General features: G+C 43.2%; 1 protein-coding gene across 3 annotated transcripts in view; it reads left to right on the plus strand.

Moving 5' to 3' along the window:
- Positions 1-25,457, plus strand: part of LOC124621835 (ubinuclein-1) — a 352,960-nt gene that overhangs the window by 39,147 nt on the left and 288,356 nt on the right. For all 3 annotated transcript variants that reach the window (XM_047147277.1, XM_047147276.1, XM_047147278.1), the window contains exon 2: positions 21,771-21,890. In XM_047147277.1, coding sequence (XP_047003233.1) covers positions 21,771-21,890 — 120 coding nt within the window. The remainder of the gene's footprint in view (positions 1-21,770; positions 21,891-25,457) is intronic.

The raw sequence follows: 25,457 nt of genomic DNA on the forward strand, positions 1-25,457 counted from the left end.
TTCATTACAAATCTCTGAAGTGCCTCAGGTATTATTTCTTTGAATTCAAGCCACAACTGGTCTAAACTTACTTGTTAGCTTGGAAGGAGTGGAGGTTGTCTGCTAGAGGAAAACATCAAGAAGAATTTTTATCTGCTTTTCATTATTGATACGTTTGGCATTTATTTTTGGTAGATTTGCATGTTGCAGTGGTTAGTCGCACTATAACAAGCTTGTTGTCACTAAAGCCTGTATGCGTCATGATGCTCCCTATTTGCTCACGGTTATTTGTTGCTGAGAGGTCAGGTATGTTTTTGCATCTGTTTTCACTCTGAGCAGTCTTCTGAACTAATTGCTCAAAATAATTTTCGTAGAAAGCATTTAGTACATTTTCCTTCAGTGTTTTATACTTACCATCAGCTTTCTAGATGTATTTTCGCCAGCAAATCGAGGATACATTGAAGTCGCCACCAACTATAATTGTACAAGTAGAGCACCTATTTGGGATTATGCTAAAGTTTTCGTTGAACTGTGCTGATGTGAAAGACTCTGAGGAGACATGCTGGACAGTTACTGCTGTGGTAGATGGTGCCCATAGAGCAAGCACCAGTCTGAATGGATGGCACCATGAATGATAATCCACAGTAACGGGATCAAACTTCTCACACTGGTAGCTGAAACGCTCTAGCAGTCCCACCAGACAGAACGAATCAATTCAGTGCAGAAATGTACTATCCAAAGGCTTTCCCATCTCTGGCCATGCCATGGGAGGAAAATAAATTAGCAGAAATGAAGATAAATACTCCCCTCAGTACCTAGTTTGTCCCTAAACTGATGACGAGTGCTTTTGGAGTACAAAACCATTGTTATTTGTTTAAAATATAGAAGAAAAATTTGAAGAAATAGCATCCATTAGCAAAATGCAAAGTGGTTGCATCCTCATTACAACAGAGAAATCTATTCAGGCATAGACATCGCCTCTTCCCCCACAAGTCTTAGCATGATTGAGGGTGTTCTTTTCATAGAGCCACACATTACAAAGAATCATATGCAAATGTGGAAAACAGTGTGTTCATTTTGTTTACCATATCCTATGGATGTCAAAGGATAATAGTTGTTACTGAAGCCTTTATTTTCACTTTTTGGGATGTATTACTTGAAAAGGCCAAAGTAATGATTTATTGCTCTGATCTAAAGCTGTACTTTCCAACCCCTGTACAGTATTTTACATGTTTGCATTGTGGGCACATGTTGGCGTGCTGCACCAGTACCTCATATGTGTGATCCTAGGGTGGCCCTATCATGAAAACATTCTGTATATCTGTCAGTATGTATCTCCTGTCTAGAGCAACTTTCCTCTCATTCTTCAAACTGTTCGTTGTCAAAAAAAGGAAGGAAAAAAAATGTACAGGAATACAAAATTCTTGACCACATATTATATTCTAAGGCTAAGAAAAAAATATAAAACTCTTCATTCAGTTGAGAAGATTACAACCTTTGAAACCACTATAACTAAACACCCCCCCCCCCCCCCCCCACACCACACACACTATTTCTATAACAAATAGGAAGTGTTTTGCTTTTCCTTTAGTGATGAAGGTGGCTACCTGAATTCATCAATGTGAGGGGGGCCAAGACCCACTTTCCCTCTGTTCACACTGCACATACATCAGGAACTTTGGTTCCCCCACGCCCTGCTAGGAAGGAGTCTACACATCCAACATCTGCCAGCAGAGGCTCATTTTCCTCTGGACCTCCTCAGCAGACTAACTGCCTCATTGACATCAGCCTGTGCTCCTTGGGAACACTGGCTGTGGGCCACAGGGAACCTCTTTCCTCATCCATTTCTGATGCACAACAAAATAACACCTTAACCAGAATTAAAACTTTGCAAGCGGAACAAAGGAGAAGCGAGGAAGAGAACAAGGGGGGGGGGGGGGGGGGGGGGGTGAAGATGAACTGGATGGCCTCAGTTCAGCTGCACTGCCCCACCTCCACCCCACCACTGAGATTGAATTTATCCATGTTGTCACCATCCCTACTAAACATGCAGTGCAAGCAGAAGCTGAAATGTGAACCATCACTTAGTTTCCTTCCCACCGCTATTGGGTTCCCTACAATGGAACTGCAGTGGTTATTTTCACCACTTGGTGGACCTCAGACCACTTCCCTTTTATCCAGCAACACATACAGATTTCAGAAACCCAATTTTTTGAAACATGTACCCTAACCTATGTAATAACCTAGCCTATTTCAAAAACAGAGTTGGCATTGAAAAAGCATCAGGTTGTGTGTGTGTGTGTGTGTGTGTGTGTGTGTGTGCGTGTGCGTGTGCGTGTGTGTGTGTGCGCCAGCGCCCGCGCACACGTGCGTGTGCGTGTGCATTGGCGCTTGTGGACATTCTTATTGAAGAAGTATATAGCGTTAAAGACAGTGGCTGTTCGCATATGGACAACTATGGATTTTACTCCCTGTAATACCTACTCGCTTCAGACAGAACTGACAAATCAGGAGATAGTTGACTGCATCCATCAACTACCACCTCCTTTTCTCCTCCTGGGCTATTCCAATGCCCTCAACCTATTGAAGGTGGGAGGGGTGATACAACATCTAACAGAAATCCTATAATTGAACAAGTAACCACAGAACATGACTTACATTTACTAAATAGTGGTACACCAACTAATTTTACTGCAGTATGTGGAAGGTATATAGGATCATTTTATCTCTCATCATACAGGTCAAGTCAACTTGTAGTCATGAATTTCTCTGGGAAAAATATATATTAGATCTCTCAAACAATGGAAAATCGGAATGTAACAGTATCATGAGAAGGAAAGTTGGTATTCACCATATAGCAGAGATGCTTAGTCGCAGATAGGCACAACAAAAGGACACTCTCAATTATAGCTTTCGGCCGTTAAGGCCTTGGTCAACCCCCCCCCCCCCCCCCCCCCCACACACACACACACACACACACACACACACACACAAAACTGCAGTCTCAGATCTCTATATCGTAAGTGTTAAGAATTAAAGTATTTTCATTTTATCTTAATTTTTGTAAACAGTGTTGTCCTTTGAAAAATGTGTATTTTGTAAATAACTGTTAAAACAGTAGTGAACAAAAAATATAACTAATAAACCAATAGTACTGGAGACAGGGCAGATGTTCTGCATTAAAGGTCTGTCTTAGCGTATTGAAATTTAGTTGACACTCCCACATTTATGGGCTTCCTTTGACTTACAAATTTAAGATGAAAATACGAAGTTTAAGCTAATTTTTCCACTTAAAATTACTATTTTTTTCTGAATTTGAATAGTCACAGAGCGCTATCTTTTCTGTAATATTACCAGATACTACTGATGTAATTATAAACAGTATCTTCTCTACTCCAGCTGTCTGTATTTAAATATTTGTTACTAAAAATTTAAAAAAATGCATTTTTACTAGTTTTTACGAATTATTACTCGAAAACCCCCATCTGAAAACTTTTAAGAATTACACAAAATATTGTTTGGTTAATATGTTAGTAGTCAGTGCAAACACAGTGGGTAATATTTTTCTGCGTAAAGTGTTAAAAATTTTTCAACATTCTGCATGCTTCGCATCACTGAATTACTAGTGTAAAGTATGCATGTTGGCAACCATTTCCAGTGCTCTGCTGTTTATAACAAACGAGTGAGAACTTCCACATAAGCCATTCTGTTTTGTGTTTGATTTGAACTTTTTGTTAGATCCAGTGTCAATGAGGAAATACAGTAGTGGAAGAGTAAGGTATGTGAACTATGCAAAAAGACGCAAGAAGGTGGTGTTTAAGAAAAGTGGAAAACACTTCACAGTTGGAAATCTGTCAGAGATACTGCAGAAATATCTTGGCCCTCAAGTAATGGTATTAGCATCACAGTGCAGGAATTGATACACTCACTAAGAGAAGAAATTTAGTGACAACCCACCTGAATGATCACCATCACCCAAATGTGAAACTGAAGAAGACAGTGCAGATGTTTATATTCCTGAGTGTGAAGTTGTTGATGCATTGAATGTTAGCATTTCTTCTGTAGCCCCTACTATATCCCTCCTTAAACGTCCAGGAAAGGTAAGAAGCACAAGAAGAAAACAGTATGTAGAAAGAGAAGTGGAAGAAATTGAAACAAGTTTTACACAAGCAACATCTTCAAAACTTTGTGAAGTTTGTAATGCAGATACACTTGGTGCAGAACCTGAAGATAGTGATATGTGCACAAAATGTGATGTGTTGTTTCAAAATCTAAATACTGTTATATCAGCAGCCACCTACACTGAGAAGGTACAGTTACTGACACTGATACCGTGCCGCTCCCCTGAGGGGCCTCACGGTTTTTTTTGCGAATTCATGCGTGGCGCACATGGGTCCCCGAGCTATTGCAGTAAATTCTTCCTTCCCTGGTTGCATTTCCTTCACCCTGCGAGCCCCCCCCCCCCCCCCTCCTCATCCTCGCTCCTTCCCCTTTGCCCCCTCCTTCCTCTCTCTTGCTGTTCTGATTTATGTTGACCTGGCTATCCACCTGGTTTCCTGTATTGGCTGCAATTTTGTTTCTTTTGCCTGTTCTTTCATCCTTTTTGGTATTTAGGTCCCCACTTGAGGTTTGACCTCCACTTCAAAATTTGCTGTTTTTAGTGTGAACCACTTGGGGAAGAACTCCCTCCCTAGCATCTAAAGTGTAGATTCCTCTCCCCCTATCCTTCTCCCCTTCCTTCCCTGTTGTAGCCCCGTTCCATCCTGCTAGGTCACCAGCACGAAGCCAGTCCGTGTGGTGGGGCTGTTATGTACCCATATGGCTGAGCCCTCTGACAACATAGGGATGACACTACACTCGCCATGTATGCCAAGGAGTGGTTGCTTATTTTCATGGAGCATCAAAACTCCTGGCAACAGCTGCCGTGCCAGATGGCCCTTAATGTGGCCACCTCTCTGGATGGTGAAGGATCATTGAATGCTGCTTTGTATGACCCGCCAACCTTCTGTTCCCTGGCTAACCCCATGGGAGGAGGGCCAGGCTCACCATCTTGGGATGAGACCCTTTCCCCATTACCTTGTCTCTACTAGGACAGATGTGGACTCATTCACCGCCACAGAGCCATTGTTTTTCATGGAAAATATCAAGGACAAGTTAAGTGAAGTGGAATGTCCTAGTAAGGTGCTGTCGCGCTCCCTGTTGATCAGAGCTTCTTCTGCCACCCAACCTGCAGCTCCTCATGCCTGTGATTGTCTTGCCAATGTCCTGGTGTCTATTACGCCTCACCAATCTCTGAATATGGTCCAAGGAGTGTGTTTTTTTTTTGTTTTTTTTTTTTTTTTAGGAACCTCATCGTGCAAACTGATGAGGAACTCCGGGCTAATCTGGAGTGGCGTGGCATTCATTTTGTCTGACATGTGTAGAAGGGTTGCAAAGACAAGTGCACCGATACTGTGGCCTTCATTCTGGCTTTCAAGGAGGATATTGTCCCAGAGAAGGTCAAGGTATGTGCTACAGACATGATGTTAAGCCGTACGTCCCTCCACTTACACGGTGCTTGTGTTTTGGGAATATGTCTTCCCGCCTAAAGATGGATCCACTGTGTGGTGACTGTGGACACCCACTCCATGAAGGAAACCCCTTTGTGTGTCATTCTGCTGACCACCACTCCCCTTGCTCGGCGGATTGCCCAGCTTACAAGAGAGAAAAGAAAATCCAAGAATACAAGTCCCTAGATCACCTGTCTTATGCTGAGGCTCACCAAAAGTATGAGAGACTCCATCCAGTGTCACTATCTTCAACTTTTGCTTCTGTTACTTCATTTCCTCCTCCTACTTCTTCCTTACCCCAGCCCCATCCCCCTCTCCCCTTCCTTCCCCTGAAGTTCCCATGACCTCCTGTCAGGGAGCTGCTCCCCCTCCCTGACCAAAGAAGTGACCCCTTCTTTGGCACCTGCCAGTGATCGTGCTCCCTCCCGGGACCCCTTTCCCCAGCGTCTCTCAGGCCAGAAGACTCCTACCACCACTTGACGACGAGACACATTGTCTGTGTGTCCCAAGATTGCCCGCTATCTTTTGGTTCCAGATCTTGCAGACGCCTGTACTCCCTCAGTGCCCTACCTTCCTCCACCTCTGAGCGAGGAGGAGGAGAAGAAGAAACATAAATCCCAAGACAAGGCATCCCCACTGCTCCAGGAGGTGCCATCTCCCCCCTCGCAAACAGAGTCTGATATATTATTTATGGATGTCACCCAATCTGTATTGGTGACCTGACCTCCTCCCTCTCGGTTTCTTTATGTCTAACTCAGACTCTCGCCACACGATCATCCAGTGGAATTGCAACGGTTACTGTCGTCACCTACTGAAAATGCAATGTCTTGTCTCCTCCTATTCTGCATTCTTTCTTGTTCTCAAGAAACACATTTCCACGATGACCACTCGCCAACATTTCGTGGTTATCAGGTGTTCTGTTGGTACCGTGCTGGCCCTGGGGTAGCATTTGGTGGGCTCTGCACTTTGGTTTGTTCCGATGTCATTAGTGACTGCATCCCCCTAGGTACCAAATTGGAAGCAATAGTGGTTCGAGTGCAGACGACTCCAGCAATCACCATTTGCAATGTCTACCTCCCTCCATGTAGGCCACTTACTTACTTTGAACTGTCTACCATAATCCAGCAATCCTAATCCCGCCTCCCTCCATGAAGGCCACTTCCTTACTTTGAACTGTCTACCCTAATCCAGCAACTCCCCCTCTGTTTCTCCTCATTGGGGACTTCAGTGCCCAACACCCCCTATGGAGGAGTGTCACTTCAACGGGTAGGGGTCTCTTAACTGACCAACTTACCACAGACCTCGATTTGTGTGTCCTCAATGATGGTTCCCCTATCCACTTCATTGCACCTTCTCTGCTATTGATCTCACGATCTCCTCCCCTGCTCTCTGTGACCTTTGTGACAGTGACCACTTTCCAGTGATACTATCATTCCCTTGCTGCCGACAGGCAGACAGACCCCCACGTTGGGCATTCCACAGTGCGAATTGGCCTTTATGTATGTCTGTTGTGCACTTTGACACATCTCTCTCGAATTCCATTGATGTAGTCATGCAAGGAGTCTCTGCCACTATTCTTCATGCTGCTGGCACTGCTGTCACCGTATCCCCTTCATCATCAACCAGTTCTGTGATGGACTAAGGATGTCGCTGTCACCGATGGGCGCTGCAGCAATTAAAGCGACACACTTTACAGACCAACCTCCTTGCTGTTAAGTGTCTGTGTGCTAAGGCTCGTTACCTATACCTCTTCACCTCGGAGGTCTGGTCCAAGCTCTGTAGCCTTCTGAGCCGCCAGCGACAGTCAACTGTCCAGGGTCTTAACCTCAAAGGAGCTTTGTGCACTGATCCATTGGTCCTCGCGGAATACCTCGTGACACACTTTGCAATGGTATTGGCATCCTCTTCCTATCCTGCTACCTTTCTCCGGTGAGTTTCATAGACCCCCCCTCTGTTTCGTCGCACACCACGCTTAGTCCTATAATGCACCCTTCACGGAATGGGTATTGTTGCAGGCTCTTACCTCTTCCAGAGAAAAGGCTCCCGGCCTGGATTCCGTCCACAGCCAGATGATCCAACACTTGGACATGCTGCAGAGGCAACATCTCCTCAGGGTCTTCAACCGCATTTGGCTCGCAGGTGCTTTTCTGTTACAATGACGAGACAGTATAGTTATCCCCACCTTTAAGCCCGGGGAGAACCTAATGTCTCTTGACAGCAACCATCCAATTAACCTGACGAATGTACTTTGTAAACTGTTAGAGAGGATGTTCAGCTTCAGATTATGTTGGGTACTCAAATCTCGGGGCCTTTCGTCCCCGTATCAGTATGGCTTCCGGGCAGGATGCTCTCCAACTGACCTTTTACTCAGATAGGAAACAGCATCCAACAGGCTTTTACCCACCACTGGAATCTAGTCACTGTCTTCTTTGAGCTTGCAAGACATAAAACGTGCTTAGAACCCTCACATCTTAGTTACCCTCCATGACGGGCTTCTGTGGTCCCCTTCAGATTTTTATCCACGAGTTTTTATCTCTCTGGCTCTTCCGGGTTCGAGTTTGCACTTCACTCAGCACCCCCTCAGATTCAGGAGAATGGTACCCCATGGGGTTCTGTGCTAATGTCACACTCTTCCTTATTGCCATCAATGGGCTTGTGACCTCTGTTTGGCGTATGGTTACCCTGGCATTTTACATTGACGACTTTTGCATCTGGTGTAGCTCTCACTCGGTAGCATCTGCTGAGTGCCAGCTCCAAGGAGCCATCCGACATGCATCTGTGTGGGCCACCTCCCGTGGCTTCCAGTTTTCTCCCTCCAAAACATGGGTTATGCATTTTTGTCATCGAACTGCAGTATAACGCGATCCAGAACTTTATTTAGGTGACCAGCTCCTGTATGTTGTAGTTCAGTCCCATTCTTGGGCCTTAGTTTTGATAACAGGCGGACATGGATGCCACACATTCGCCACCTAAAGACAACATGTATGCAGAAGCTTAATGCTTTCCGTCTCCTGGCCCACACATCTTGGGGTGCAGACCATTCCACTCTTCTCCATTTTTACTGTGCTCTGGTCTTGTCTGGACTAGATTATGGTAGTCAGGTTTATGGCTCAGCAGCTCCTTCCACTTTGAAACTGCTTGACCCTGTCCATCGATGCATCTGGCTATTAGTGCCTTTCACACTCGTCCCGTTGATAGTCTCGTCACAGAAGTGGGGATTGCCCCTCTCCACATACGACAGAGCCAACTCCTTGGTTTTTACATAACTGCCATTCATAAATTCCCTGACCATCCTATGCATCCTGTGCTCTTTGCCAATGAGGGATGTCTCCCTCCTAACACCTGCCCAGAGCTGGGATTGCCGGTTGGCATGTGTCTCACTACTTCCCTCTGTTGGGATCTCCCATCTCCACTCACTGGACTGCAGCCTCCCCCCCTCCGTGGATGGTGTGTAGACCACGGATTAGGTCCGATCTATTCCAGGGCCCTAAGATCTCTGTCAATCCTGTGGTTTTCAGACATCTTGTATGTGCCATCCTTGCAGAGTTCCAGGGTGCCACCATCTTTTACACTAATGTTTCTAAGACAATGGATAAGGTGGGATACACTTTTCACGTCTCCTCCTGGCTTCGAGCACCATTTATTGCTGGGATCATGTAGTGTGTTCACAGCAGAGCTTCTAGCCATGCACAGGGCTCTCCTTTTTGGTTCTCAGGCCTCCCTCCACGCCATGCACAGGGCTCTCCTTTTTGGTTCTCAGGCCTCCCTCCACAATGTTTTAATTTGTTCAGACTCAGTGCACAGCGTGCAGGCTATCGACTGACTCTACTCCCGTTTGGGCCTGCTATCCATGACCTTCTCTCTGCCCTTGAGTGTGCCCCATGTTCAGTTGTCGTTCTCTGGGTCCCAAGTCATGTGGCATCCCAGGGAATGAACTGACTGACCATTTGGCTAGAGAAGCAGATATTTAACACCTTTTCTGTTCATGATTCCAGCTGCAGATATGCAGATCTATGTCAAATCTATCTTTGCCCAAAAGTGGAATGCCATCTGGAGCACTACTGCTCATAGTAATAAACTGTGCACAATCAAGAAGTCTACTGCAGTTTGGTGTTCTTCCTTCTGCTTCTCTCGGAAGGAGTCCATTGTTTTATGTCATTTATGCATTGATCATACCTGGCTCACCCATTGTTTCCTCCTACATAATGACGCACCTCCACAGTATGGTTGTGGGGCCAGATTGAAGATATCCCACATATTGGAGGAATGTCCCCTTCTTTCGGCCGTTCATGTTAAGTATAGTCTTCCCGATTCCTTAAATTTAATATTAGCAGATGATCCACAGATGGTTGAACTGGTCCTCAGTTTCCTCCATGAAAGTGCTCCCCCCTCCCCTCCCCCTCGATATAAGGTTCTACTTTAGTCGTGGAGCAGGGGCAGGTTGGTTTTAGTTGAGCTTTCTTTTCCAGTCTTCTCAGTCTGTGACCCTATGACTGTCTCCTTCTTTCCAGTTTTTAGATTTGATTTTACCATTTATGCCTTTTAATGTGTGGGTTTAATGTTCATTATTATATGATTTGAGTCTCCTGATTGGATCCGTCCACTTTTAGGGGACTCTCTTCTGTGAGTAACTTTGGAATGGTGACACTGTTGACCTCACCATTTGGTCCCATAACCCTTCTCAATTAATCAATCAGTCGATTGATACCAGGTACCTACTCCAAGCAGCAGATACAGAAATACGTACCCACTTCCTCCACTTTTTTAAAAGCTCGTAAAATAAAGAATGAGAAAGGTATTTGGGCATGTCCAGATTCTTACTGTGGGTATTTGTTGCTCTGGAATATTACCTAAGTGATGACAAGATTTCATCAGGCAAAGTCCTAACCAGACTGATGTTATCTCTGCTAATGAAAATGATGAAACATTTAAAAAGCCACATGACAAGATCAATAAGAAAAGCATTTGTCCTAATGAAAAAGGAGACCCCAAATTTAAAAACTGGTCTCACAAAATTCTACTCCTCTTGGCAAAATGAGTAAAATGCCAGCAAGTGAAGAAAGTATGCATATGTATTTACTGCACTAATTTGAAACTTGTTTGTTTTGTCATAAGCAGTGTCACATGAAAGAAGTACACAAAGATGGACCTGATGCTTTTGTGTGTATGTCAAGAGCCACATGATAAATTTTGATTGCAGTAGTGTGCATTTGTGTCCTGGTGCTGAAGTGATAACTGTTGAAGCATTACACATTCAGGATACTGACAGTAACGTAACCTATGCATTGTGGGAGGGAGGAGAGTTGGTGAAGAAGACAGTAGAGCCAAAGAAGTTTTTCAGAGCAATTAGGCATTGGGTCATATCCAGAGGATTCATGACAGGCCATAGCAGAAGTAAAATCAGCCACATCCCAGAATACAGGCACATTAGTTCTTCATTTCAATTTTGCTGAGAACTGGTGTGTTGTCTCGCAGAAAGAAATTCAAAGTTACCACTGGCACACATTGCAGGTATCAATATTCACACATGTTGCTCACTTCCTGGGAACATCACACTGTTTTGCTATTGTCAGTGATTATCTCATTCATGACTGTGCTCATGCATGATACTCTGTCAGGATGATAATTGATGACATAGCATTTCCTAAACATATGTATGTGAATGATGGTGCAGCATATCACTTTAAAAACCGCTTTCAGCTTTATGAGCTTGGTCAACAGTGTAGCACAGTAATTAAGACAAGGTCAGCAACAGGTCACGTAGAAAGTGCATGTGATGGGGTAGGAGGTATCTGTAAACATCTTGCAACATGGTTTTATCTCCAGCACGAAGCCTTCAATGCAATAAGAGATGCTACTGGATTTGTACACACCCTATAAACATCAGTAACTCTTAATTTTAAATGAAAGTACGTTAAGGAAATTTTGTTTAGAAAAGAGAGAAGAGTGGTCTGCTATGAAGCCTGTGGTAGGAATTCAATCAAGTCACTACTGGGTTGCATCCCGGCGTGGCACGTACAATGCACGAATGGTTCTCCATGAAATGCAGCCTGTTGTTGTGTGTGAAGTGCAGAGCCTACAGTATATGTTAGATGACTTTGCTGTGAGCCACTTCATTTATCGTGTGTATGACCATCAATGGTGGGTGGGTCAGATATAAGTGTCTGTCATGAGCTGCAAGATAGAACAGTTTCCTTTAACCTCATGCTCCTGCTTATGCTTTCAAATGGCCATCATCAAAACATCAGTGTGCAGTTCCCATTTCCCATGTACTGCTCTTATTGGATCATCTTTGTCCGTGTGCAAATTCAGCTCAGCTATACAAGTTCAATGAGAAGCAGATAAAAAAGACAGGTGAACTCTTTTCAACAGTACAGTGTTGATTGCTACACTGTAAGCAATTTTAATCCATATGGAAAGTCAAGAAGTAGTAAAATCAAGACAGAAGAAGATGATGATGATGATGATGATGATGATGATGATGATGATGATGATGATGATGATGATTTGCGAATAATATCATAAAAAGAAAAAATTTGTTCTAAAATGCTTTCAGACAAAATTGGCTTGTTTTCCGACTCACTTATAATGTTGTAAAGTAATTATTTTGACTCTTAAATACCAGTTTTGCATGACATTTACTTAAAATCAGCAATCAATTTAAATATTTAAATGTCCATGATTTTTTGACCTTGAAAGTCGGCCAGTCTAAAAAATTTCTCACATTTTGTACAGACAAGTTATTCCCCACTCTGATTGTACATTTCCTGAGTACACTGATCAAGTAACGTACCTTGAAATTTTTAGAACACCAAAAAATTTCGGATTTTTTCATCTCTGTGTACAGATATTTTGACAGCTTAAGAATTCCATGCATTAATGTTATAGCTGACAGTTAGCATTCCTTCCACTTTATCATTTGTCAAGACTGTTAACAGCCTGTGACTGCTCAGATTTTGGAAACATAATTTTGAAATTTGCAAGAAACTACGAGTTTTCATAGTTTATTAAAAACTCTCGGAAGTTTGTATGTACTAATCATGTTTCATAATATTGGGAAAGAAGTATGTATTGGAAACAAATACTCTCACTTTGAGGCGTCTGCAGCAGTGTAACAAATGATCAGAAAATCAAAATATTGTAGTTTTGGAGAAATATCATATGGAACTTCAACATATATTTTTTCAGCAAACTTTGAAATAGCGATATGACACATTTACTCTTGAACTGTAGGATTTGAGATGAAATCACAGTACAGTCATTTATCTCTCGATCTATACCCTCAGCTCCCTCCCCTCCATCCAATGGAGAGTATGGGACGACATCTGTAAGAGTGATCATTCCCTGATTGTCATAACCCTATCACACAATTACTCAACTGAGTGTCCTCCATGCTGGACCTTCAGGAAAGCTGAGTGACATCCAGTACTACTCTGCAAGAGAATATTGTTGACTAATTGCAGGAAAGAACAGTTTCAGTTATAAAATCAGCAGAATCAACAATTCCCTTTTCTTCGGGAATGTCTCATCCAAAACTAGTCCCATGATGGGCTTGGGAAATCGCTAAGCCAATCAAAAATCACAGGTGGGCTCCCCAGCTTCTTAAGTGTCACCCATGGGCCTTCTACTTAGTAAAACACTAGAAGAAAGAATGTTGAGAAAGGTATATATTGTTGTCATATTTATTTACTTATTTATTAGTCCAGTAAATCTCTTATACATACAGTGCAAGACAGATTTTAGATAATGTTTTAGAGTATAACAACATAGCAGTTATTTTAATTTGTTACTCGTATGATCACTCATTCTGCAAAAACCAATTCCTTGATAAAAAGATTTAACATGTTTTCGGAATGCATTTACATGGCAGGTTATTGTAGAGGGCTGCATCTGATTGATAGGCACCGTTTGGACACCCAGTTGTGCTGGAAAGGTATACACGAATATTTTTCTTTAACCAACATAAGTGTTGGGGTAAAGACTTTCTCCTTCTTCATTATACCTCTGACAAATGACACAATTTATAAAGTGTAAATGTAAGGAATACTGATTGTACCTTTTTGCTTGCTGATTGTTCTTAAAGCATGACGAGAATCACTCCAAAAGATAACACCATATCTTAACTGCAAATGAATCTGGATAAGAAACACAGTTTGTCCAGTTTCACAAGTTGCATTGATGGACAGCATTCTGATTGTATATGTTTAATTAGAGAATACTGTGTTTAAGAAAGATATGTGAGAACTCCATTTTAGATTTTCTTACAGGCAAAGGCCTAGAAGCTTTGCCACTGTGACCTTTTGAATTTCGTGGTTGTTCATGCAAATTACTGGAACCACAGCTCTTGTTCACTGGTGTAGGTCAAATTGTATTGTCTCAATCACCGACTTCAAATTGTATTGTCTCAATCACCGACTAGCAACCGTATTTCCAATATCATCTTAGATGGCAACACTCACACTGATCCTACTGTTATTATAGAACATTTTGCGTCACACTATGCTCAAGCAACTGCATCCCACAACTTACCCTCTACACAAAAGATGGGTTTAGGATAAAAACTGGTCCTTCACTACTGAACTTCTGAAACAATACGTTGTTCCTTTCAGAAAATGCGGACTCTTCAACTCTCAGTCTCTTGGTCACAACACAATGTTGGGACCTGATGGTACCCACAATCGAATGCTGCATCTAACTGTTGGTTACAGCTTTCAATCTTCAATTGTATCTGGTATGAGGACGTATTTTTAATCGAGTGGTTGGAAAGCATGATCGTCCCAGTTTTGAAACTGGAAAAGAACTTGTATGAAATGGGCAACTATAGAATCGCCAGCCTCGCAAATGCCATGCACCAAATTCCTGTCAAGCAGTGACAGGAGAGTAGATTGGTTGTTTGTGTGTTGGCTTACTAGCATTTAAGTAGAAGAAAGTTACTCATTTAACTTTCTGTGTGTACAATTTTGTAATTTAATCTTAAATTTCTCACGCGTTTGTGAGGCGAAACACCCACAGACGACATCAGCCACAGCTTGCCGTAAATTGGCCCATACAATTGCAGAGCCTACGGCTTATCGTTCCACAGCAGCGTTGAATTCCCAAGCATCTCCGTTTTACCATCAGTTCATTACCACAGAGTGCCAAAATTATTAATGCACAATTTGGACCAACTGGACCCCAACACTCCACCGTTCCGTCCTTCTCACTCGGTACTCTCCGACCCTCCTCTCCTAGTCGCCAGAGGGCCACTCGGCGCCTCACTATCTCTAGCGATACCGATATCGACCTTAACACTCGCGGACTGAACACAATCGTGCCGAAAATCAGCACAAGTGAGAGATTGTTTTGAGGTGTGGCAGCAGCAAAAGACTTTCCAGGAACCAGTTGAAAGACCTCCACAGTTTGTCTGAGTAACAGATTTCAAGTGCTGCCTTTGGGTGATAAAAATCTTGAATTTTTTGACCTGTTTCAGTGGAAGTCTCTTGGCCTGTAGCATGTGGACATTAACAGAGGGTGGGGTTATTGGTAGTTGGGAGCTCCAATCTTAGGGGTGTGGTGGAGCCCATTTTGGATATGTCTATCAAGGAAGGAAAGAAATCCAGTTGCTTACAGGAGAAGGGTGTCACCCTAGATGTGGAATGGGTCCCTCCAGATGCCTTGAAGAGCATGGGATGTGGCCAACTGTAGATGGTTGTTCATGTTGGTATTAATATTGTGTATTGCCTTGGACTGGAAGAGTCTCATTTCTGGTGACTGTCTCAAGTGCTAAAGGCAGCCAGTCTCAGTTGTAAGATGAAGGCGTAACTCACCATCTGTAGCAATGTGTGGATGTTTGATACAGGGATGAATGGAAAGTCTGAATCAGAGGCACAGATAGTTCTGTGAATGTGTAGGCTGCAGATTCCTTTACTGGACCATAGGGTGGAAAGTGGTCAGGATCCATTAAATTGATCAGTACTCCATTGTACATCCACAACTGAGTCTGCTGTAAGAATGGCTTAAAGCCCATCACCAAAACCCACAGATGTCATCTCTGAGTTAAGGAAAACCTAGGACACCTTATTGCATTACCATATCCTTACTGCACTGTACGTGTTGTGTTAGAGAGGTGTCCCCCCCCCCCCCTCCCCATCTTAGTTTTGATTTGGTATCTTCTCTCACCCTCTCCCCCCTTCCTCACCCTCTCCCCCCCATCCTTCCTCACCCTCTCCCCCCCATCCTTCCTCACCCTCTCCCCCCATCCTTCCTCACCCTCTCCCCCCACCCTTCCTCACCCTCTCCCCCCACCCTTCCTCACCCTCTCCCCCCACCCTTCCTCACCCTCTCCCCCCACCCTTCCTCACCCTCTCCCCCCACCCTTCCTCACCCTCTCCCCCCACCCTTCCTCACCCTCTCCCCCCCACCCTTCCTCACCCTCTCCCCCCACCCTTCCTCACCCTCTCCCCCCCACCCTTCCTCACCCTCTCCCCCCCACCCTTCCTCACCCTCTCCCCCCCACCCTTCCTCACCCTCTCCCCCCCACCCTTCCTCACCCTCTCCCCCCCACCCTTCCTCACCAACTCCCCCCCACCCTTCCTCACTAACTCCCCCCACCCTTCCTCACCAACTCCCCCCCACCCTTCCTCACCAACTCCCCCCCACCCTTCCTCACCAACTCCCCCCCACCCTTCCTCACCAACTCCCCCCCACCCTTCCTCACCAACTCCCCCCCACCCTTCCTCACCAACTCCCCCCCACCCTTCCTCACCAACTCCCCCCCACCCTTCCTCACCAACTCCCCCCCACCCTTCCTCACCAACTCCCCCCCACCCTTCCTCACCAACTCCCCCCCACCCTTCCTCACCAACTCCCCCCCACCCTTCCTCACCAACTCCCCCCCCCCACCCTTCCTCACCAACTCCCCCTCCCCACCCTTCCTCACCAACTCTACCCCCCCCCCACCCCCCACCCTTCCTCACCAACTCTACCCCCCCCACCCCCCACCCTTCCTCACCAACTCTACCCCCCCCCCCACCCCCCACCCTTCCTCACCAACTCTACCCCCCCCCCCCCACCCCCCACCCTTCCTCACCAACTCTACCCCCCCCCACCCCCCACCCTTCCTCACCAACTCTACCCCCCCCCCCCCCCCACCCCCCACCCTTCCTCACCAACTCTACCCCCCCCCACCCTTCCTCACCAACTCTACCCCCCCCCCCCCCCCACCCTTCCTCACCAACTCTACCCCCCCCCACCCTTCCTCACCAACTCTACCCCCCCCCCCTTCCTCACCAACTCTACCCCCCCCCTTCCTCACCAACTCTACCCCCCCCCCTTCCTCACCAACTCCCCCCCCCCCGCCCTTCCTCACCAACTCCCCCCCTCACCAACTCCCCCCCCCGCCCTTCCTCACCAACTCCCCCCCCCCTCCCTCACCCTCTCCCCCCTCCCTCACCCTCTCCCCCCCTTCTTTTTGTTTTCAGCAATCCCAAGGTGCCTCCTGGAAAGCACAGTCCTTAGCTTTCCCTCATGACTTCAAATTTTTCGATATGAATACATGTGTTATCCACTTGTGCCAATGTAGAATTGTTCATGTACATCCCAAATTTTACATCTATAGTGAATTCATCAATGTAGTGAAGTCATTTTTTAGTGCCTTAATTTGATGTGGGTACCACACATTCACCAGATTAAAAAAGATATGTCAGTTGAAACTCGTCATAATCTGCTGCCTCAGTCACACCACCTGGGGCACAGATTGTTCAACCTTCTTGCCTCTGTTCAAAGCACTAGTCTTATCACAACTGGATTATAGTTACCTGGCTTTTGAGTCAGTGTGGTCCATATTTTTCAATATGAATACATGTGTTATCCACTTGTGCCAATGTAGAATTGTTCATGTACATCCCAAATTTTACATCTATAGTGAATTCATCAATGTAGTGAAGTCATTATTTTTTAGTGCCTTAATTTGATGTGGGTACCACACTTTCACCAGATTAAAAAAGATATGTCAGCTGAAACTCGTCATAATCTGCTGCCTCAGTCACACCACCTTGGGCACAGATTGTTCAACCTTCTTGCCTCTGTTCAAAGCACTAGTTTTATCACAACTGGATTATAGTTACCTGGCTTTTGAGTCAGTGTGGTCCATTCAACATTAACAGCTGCTGGATTCAGTTCACCATTGCGAGATCCAGCTTGCAACTGGCATCTGTCAGATGAGCCCTGGTGTGGACAGTGTCCCAGTAGAAAACGTGATTTAGCTTCTACGGATTAGTCATCAACAAGTACTGTTAAATTAACCAATCTTCAGGTACCATGAACTCCCACCACAAGGGTGATCCAAGTCCGGCAGGTCCTGAAGTTTCTTCGTTGTCCATCGTTGAACTGACTTACTGAGCTGCCGCATGGGAATTCTTCACATTCCTGTTATGTGGGGACGCTCTCATAGTTTTATATCCACTTGCAGAGCCACACAAATGCCGTCTGATTCTGAAAATATAATGAAGTGGGAAGTAGTTTTATGTGTAAATAATTTTTACACAGGATGCAGTTATGGTGCATTTATTTAAGAAATGATGTAAAATGAAGTTGTTCACACTGATTATAAGCTAACTATTAATGGTTCAAGAGCATGGTCTACTGCATGACTAGATTGTATAACGCAGGACTAGATCATAAGGCATCCTATCAATGACTGCTGACTATGGCACACAGTCTGTAGCTTGAGCATAGTTGGTATAATTTATATAAGATCATACATCTTTGGTTATGCCAAAGTTGTTCATTTATTTATTAATATCAATATTTCCTGGCACTGTAAAATTACTGGAGTATAGTATTTATGACCCCTAGACTACTCCTAATGTCTGAGTAGCAAAAGACAAGTTTTGAAAACAAATAGTTATAACAATTACTTGAATCATGTCAGAATAAATGTACTTTCCCTACATGTCTCTTTGCTGATGTCACGAGCGATTTCTGCATTGACACCCTCATCCCACTGCCTCTGAAACTGCCATATGGCTCGCTCGTTCCTTACTCCGTATTTACTGTAGTGCTGATATATTCACTTCACATATGTGAAATAGCAAAACTGGAAATTAAGTAAAATACTCTCTTATGTGCAAATAAGGGGTATCGTAGAGCCTGGCAGGAACTTTCCATTGGACCAAAGGAAAGAACTACACATTTGTCAGCACCAGGCTTATTTGGATATAGAATTTTGTTGTTCTCTATGTTGAAGGGTATTTCATCTGTATCTTCCATCTTCCGTACCTAATGGAATAATTTTGTTATTGTTGGTTCTCTCAAATATTTCAATAGTTCTGAGGTTCCCTGATTCAGAATTTTCAATTTCCTATTGAATTCTTCTCAAGGCTCATCTTCATCTGCTTCATCTTAACTTCCTATAACGTTGTCATCAGGTTTCTTTCTCTTGTATACTTTGACTTCTATTCTTTGCTTAGTACTGGTTTGCCACCTGAGCCTTTAATACAGCCGATTTTCTGTTCTCCTGAGGTTTCTTTAATTTCCCTGTAGGAGGCATCCATCTTACCCAGTTATGCATATTTAAGCAACTTCGCATTTCTCCTCTAGCCATTCCTGTTTTACCATTTTGCACTTCCTGCCCTTATCCCTCTCCTCCTTGTGAATGCATGAATGTTTTTTTTTAAATTTATTTTTATACAGCAGCAACAGTATAATAGTTTAACTCTGCAATGGAATGGGCCTTCAAGAGAAACATAATTAATCGTCCAGAAGTTACGCAATGATACACAATCGACTTTGTGATGTGTTGTATTCCTCTTTAATCGGTGTAGCTCTGTGAGGCTTCATGCATCGTCATTGACTGGACGCAGCTGAGTACATGTGCCGCTTCCCTACTCTCTCATTGCTACTGCTTCTCCCCTTCAGCTTGAAGTTAGTGCTGCCACCACTTCTTGCCACTAATCTAACAGCTGCTTACAGGAGTTGGGGAGGGATGAGGGTTGGTTTGTTTGGATCTGATTCTGATACTTGTAGATGCATTGGCCAGAGACTTGGCTCATGTGGGCATTGGTTGTGTCTGAGTGACGTGTGAATATGTGTGCGTGCATCTGTGTGCGCGCGCTCTTGTTTTCAGACAAAACCTATGGCTGGATATTTAGTTGTGAGAGTGTGATTGTCTTTTCTGTGTGCCTGTCTGCAGCTCAGCAATCATCTTTATGGTGAGTTGCTACCTATCCTCATTATCATTGAATCTCAGAGTATTTGAAAAAGTTTTCTTTTGCATTGATTGATCACCATGGACTTATTTCATCAACATGCTGTCTGTGGCTTATGACTAGTTGGCGACATGGTTGGATTTCCACAATGGGCCAAAACTGCAGGCCACTTTTGCTGGTATCTGTAGTGGATCGGGCCTGCCAAGTGAATATAGTCTCACCAATCTGCCTGCAGGCCGGGTCTGTTTGTGTGTGGCATAATGCAGTGAATTTTCATGTTTTATCCATGGACCCAGGACTGCGATGCTTCCCAGCAGGCTAGAGGCCATGGGTTATGGATTTCAGGAATTGCGACTGTCTCACCACAAATATGTTGTACAATGTAGTGTTTTATAGACATTTTGTTTTTTAGAAAGTATGGACAATAAGAAGAAAATAGTCAGTTGCTGTTGATTTGCATGCCATGTGCTCATATATTTCTTGAAAGAAAAATCACAAAATACCTGTAAAATAATGGGTATAACACAATGGGTAATAACCGACAATAATGAAATAGTAGAACCAATATTTTATTGGCAGTCACATACAGTGTTGGTTTACACAATTCTTCCCCACCATTTACACTTCTTTCAAGAGGCCTACATTTTTTTTCTGAGGCTATTTCTGGAATCAGTGAAGGTATTTTAAATTTGTCATGCGACTCCGAGGAAATGCCAATTTTTGTCACCAAATGTATTTCGTTTTATTGAAATAAAATAACATCAGTGGTCTTAATGAACCACACATACCATTTGGGTTGCTTTCTCCATCTAGAAACAGTTCATTACAAAAGATGTTAATGTTAGTGCTTAAGATTTTTGCTCCCATCAGGAAACCTCATCTGCTTGCAAGGTTTTTTTTAGATATTTCCTCGTTTGCACTATTGTTTCTCGTACGGTAGCTGCAAAGACAGATTGTCAACTTAGCCTTGAGATCTCTAAATTCATCAGGGAAAAATGCTAGAACTTGTTTGGAAATCAGGGAAGTTCACTTGGGGAAACTCTTCTACAGATTGCAAGTGAAATTGTCATCACGTGTCATCATGTAAGTTGAAAACTCCTAAATATATTACCATTTAAGAGTTTCGTCAGTATAGTTCGTGAGTGAGTGAGGGAGAGAGAGAGAGAGAGAGAGAGAGAGAGAGAGAGAGAGAGACCGTGTGGCTCAATGCTACCAGGAAGTATCCATTATCCTGAGGTCTCGGCAGTCTTGGAATAATCACATCTGTATTTGTGAAATGGATATTTTAATACTTTAACAAATTCTTATGTACCTGATAATGTTTTGATATATGCTTCTGAGAAATTTTGAAATGTTTACTGTCTTGGTAATGTATTGGAGAGAGTTTAATTTTATTTTTACGTGTTGGATATCTTTGTAATAATAAGTGACTGGGTACAAATTTTATAAAGATATTTGTAAATAGAGTACATATTTAAAGTTTTCCCCCTCATAGCTTTAGATTATGATCCACAACTGCTTTATAGTACTTGTTAATGTGACCAATTTTTCATACATATTGATACATTTATAAAAATAAACAAACTAGTAGTTCGTTTCTCACAGAGAAGGGAGGAATAAGTTAACGAAGGGTAAAAAGGGAAGAGCAAGTTATCAGACCTGAGGATGGGGAAGACCCACCTGTTGTGACAATGAGGGAAGAAAAGTCTTCACAACAGATAACTTGTCTATCTTATGGTTCGAGCTTGTCCTTTTTTACCCTTCCCTAACCTATCTTTATCACCTCACCGATGAAGGAACTAATAGTTCCAAAAGCTATGATAGTGTACATTTTTGTTACATGCCTATCAGCTGTACTGAAATCTCACTGTCTGTACAGAAGTACTATCCAGCAATTATATTTCATAATTTTATAGTTTCTTGAGTGAAATTTCCTTTTGGTACAATTAACCAATTGTCATAGCTTACACTCTATTAATACACAATATATGTTCGTTAGGCTGTACTGTTTTTTCCCCCTCAAAAGATTAAATTTTCTTTGTTATTTGTTTTGTAGAAGAAAAGGAAGACGAAACTTAAATCTGACTATCAGGTGAATGGAACTAGTCCATTTCCTGATAATGACGATGACGAGGAAGAACTGAAACAGTTGGCAAGAAAGTATGAAGAAAAATATGTAAGTTACTTTCACATTAATATATGTAATATTGGAATGTACAATTAAATATAGATATCTAAGCAGATGTGCACTCTTCAGAACCATATAATATATCAAAAAATGTTTTGGATACATTTACTAGGTAATGAAATGGATGACAGATTTACTTAATTAGGTAGTACAAAAATGTTATAAGACAGTTTCTGGAACCAGAGAAATACGTTTTAGCCAAGTTTCAGCGATGTGGAAAAACAAATGTAGGTTTTAGTGACTATCTTGCTGGCTAATAAGTGTGATTCAGATAGCTGTTTTCTACACAAAGTAACAAATTCCCCTTTCTTAAAAGTTCAAAAATTTGGGAAAAATACATTTCATAAGACTCAAAAGGGTAAATCATTAAGAAAGAAACAGGTTGGGGTGGCACTTCACTAAATAAAACACTATACACAATCAATTCCACAAATACCACCATAAATACATATTACGAGGGTGAGTCAAATGAAAACCTTAAATATTTTTTTTTTTTACAGATTATTTATTGTGCAGAAGAGGTACAAAGATGTATCACTTTTCAACATAATCTCCCCCAACCTCAATGCAAGTCCTCCAGCACTTACAAAGTGCATAAATTCCTTTAGAAAAAAATTCTTTTGGTAGTCCGTGCAAACACTCGTGCACCGCGTGGCATACCTCTTCATCAGAACAGAACTTCTTTTCTCCCATTGCGTCTTTGAGTGGTCCAAACACATGGAAATCACTTGGGGCAAGGTCTGGTGAGTATGGTGGATGAGGAAGATACTCAAAGTGCATGTCTGTGATAGGTGCAACTGTTGTACGGGCAGTGTGGGTCCTTGCATTGTCATGTTGCAAAAGGACACTTGCTGACAGCAATCCACTTTGTTTTGATTTGATTGCAGGCCGTAGATGATTTTTTTAGGAGACCTGTGTATTATGCACTGGTGACAGTGGCCCTCTAGGCATGTAATGCTCCAAAATGACGCCTTTTTCATCCCAAAAGAGTGGCAGCATATCCTTCCCTGCTGGTGGTTCAGTTTGAAACTTCTTTGGTTTTGGTGATGAGGAATGGCGCCATTCCTTGCTCGCTCTCTTCGTTTCCGGTTGGTGGAAGTGAACCCAGGTTTCGTCCCCAGTAACGATTCTTGCAAGGAAGCCATCACCTTCTTGTTCAAAGCACCGAAAAAGTTCTTCACAAGCATCAACACGTTGTTACCTCATTTCAGGAGTCAGCTGCCGTGGCACCCATCTTGCAGACACTTTGTGAAACTGGAGCATATCATACACAATGTGGTGTACTGACCCACGACTAATCTGTATACGTGCTGCAATGTCATTCAGTGTCACTCGGCAGTTTTCCTTCACTATGGCTTGAACTGCTGCAATGTTCTGTGGAGTCACAACTCGTTGTGCCTGATCTGGATGAGGAACATCTTCCAATGAAGTTACACCATTTGCTAACTTCCTACTCCATTTATAGACTTACTGCTGTGACAAACATGTATCACCGTACTGAACTTTCATTCGTCGATGAATTTCAATATATTTCACACCTTCACTATGCAAAAACCGAATAACAGAACGCTGTTCTTCCCTTGTGCAAGTCGCATGTGGGGCAGCCATCTTTATACTGATACTGCGATGGTATGTGTGCATCTGCACTATGCTGCCACCTACAGGCCATTCTGCACAGTGTTTGTAGCGCGCTTACCAACTTACAGGATTTTAGGTTTTCATTTGACTCACCCTCGTATATCAATTGTCAGTGATACATAAATTATAAAATTATTTACAGGCCAACGTTATACATAGCAATCAACACCCCTCATTCTAGAGGGAGATGTTACAGGATTTGATGTAGCAGATTAATTGGTTATTAATAGGGTGAGGTGTTTGTAGGCCGTTGAGGATTTTTCTTTTGGCTCTATTTGAGCTTCATGTATACACCAGTCTACTCAGCTGTTGGGCTTCCTTCAAATTTTTTAAAATATATTTTTCCTTTCTTCCTTTTGCTGTCCTCTCCCCCAAGTTGCATTAATTGTGCCATCGCCCCCTCCCCCACCCCCCACCACCACTTTCTTAAGCAAGTGAGAGGCCTTAAAATGTACTTTGATTCATTGGTTGAGGGTTCTAAACCATAAAATTACATAGAGATAGACTTTATACATACCACTCAGCACCTGGCCCAAAAGTACACTACATATACACAGATGGGGGGGGATTGTGACACCAAACAGGAGTCATGCGACATAAACACGAGAGTTGGTAGGCATGTTAGTACAACTGAAAGATGATGTCTATTCAGATTTCATGCCAATCGTATACCGGTGGCGTTAGTAGTGCCATTATGAGGATACAAATCAGGTTTGCTTTAAATACACACTGTAACAGTCATGAGCATTAGTTACCTCAGAGATTGGACCTGATGAGTTGATATTAATTAAGAATGCCTTTAAGGTGACAAAGATGCCATTATCAAAACCTCACATAGTTTGAATGAGATCATGTGATAGGACTACGAGAAGCTGGAATTTTCTTCTTAGATACTGCAGAAAGTCTTGGAAGGAATATACCCACTGTACATGACTGCTGGCAGTGGTGGTCATGAGAATGTACTGTTTCAAGATGACTGCACCCCGGACAGCCACATGGCACTGTCGAGAAACTGCTGTGTTCAGCTTATGGCTCTGGTGCATCATACTGTCTGTATCAGCAATTTGAGCACTGGTTGGCATCACAGTGACACAACAAACTATTACAAATAATTACTTCAGGGACAGCTCCGAGATAGCCTTGTAGCATGCATTCCACTGACCCAAAACCACTTCCGTTTGCAACTACTGTGGTGTCAAATGAGAGCTCATTGGAGAGCATTGTGGAGGTCTGTTGTGTTTTCTGATGAAAGCTGGTTCTCCGTGGTGCTAGTGATTAACATGTGTTAAGAGGAGACAAGTTGAGGGCCTGCAGCCAACCTATCTGGATGCTGACACACTGGACCTAGGCCTGGACTTATTGTCTGCGGTGCTATTTCATATTACAGCTGGAGCACTCTTGTGCTTATTCCACACACCTTGACTGAAAATTTGTACATCAATCCACTGATTTGACCTATTGTGCTGCCAACCATGAAAACCATTCCAGGGGTGTTTTCCAACATGATAACATTCACCCTCATATGTCTCCAGTTGAGCACATGTGAGACACTATCAGACAAAAACTCCAGCATCATCCACAAACAACACTGGCCAGCTAAGTGCAACAAGGACGTAACTCCATCCCAGAAACTGACATCTGGCACCTGTACAACACAATGCATGCACGTTTGCATGCTTGCTTTAACATTCTGGTGGTTACACTGGTTGTTAAAGTACCAGCATTCCACATTTGTTATGGCTTATCTCGTGCTTGCATTAACCTGTGCTCTTGCAATGTTGCACACTATATTGTACCAAGACAAATATACTCCCAAATTTCATCATTTTCTGGTTTTGCCATTTTTTGCGGCAGTGTAGCAGTTGTTGTTTTGGACAAATAACAATGGTAGTAGGTACCAATCATATAAAGTTTAAG

This window comes from Schistocerca americana, chromosome 7 (assembly GCF_021461395.2).
Source record: "Schistocerca americana isolate TAMUIC-IGC-003095 chromosome 7, iqSchAmer2.1, whole genome shotgun sequence".
Classification (NCBI taxonomy): Eukaryota; Metazoa; Arthropoda; class Insecta; order Orthoptera; family Acrididae; genus Schistocerca; species Schistocerca americana.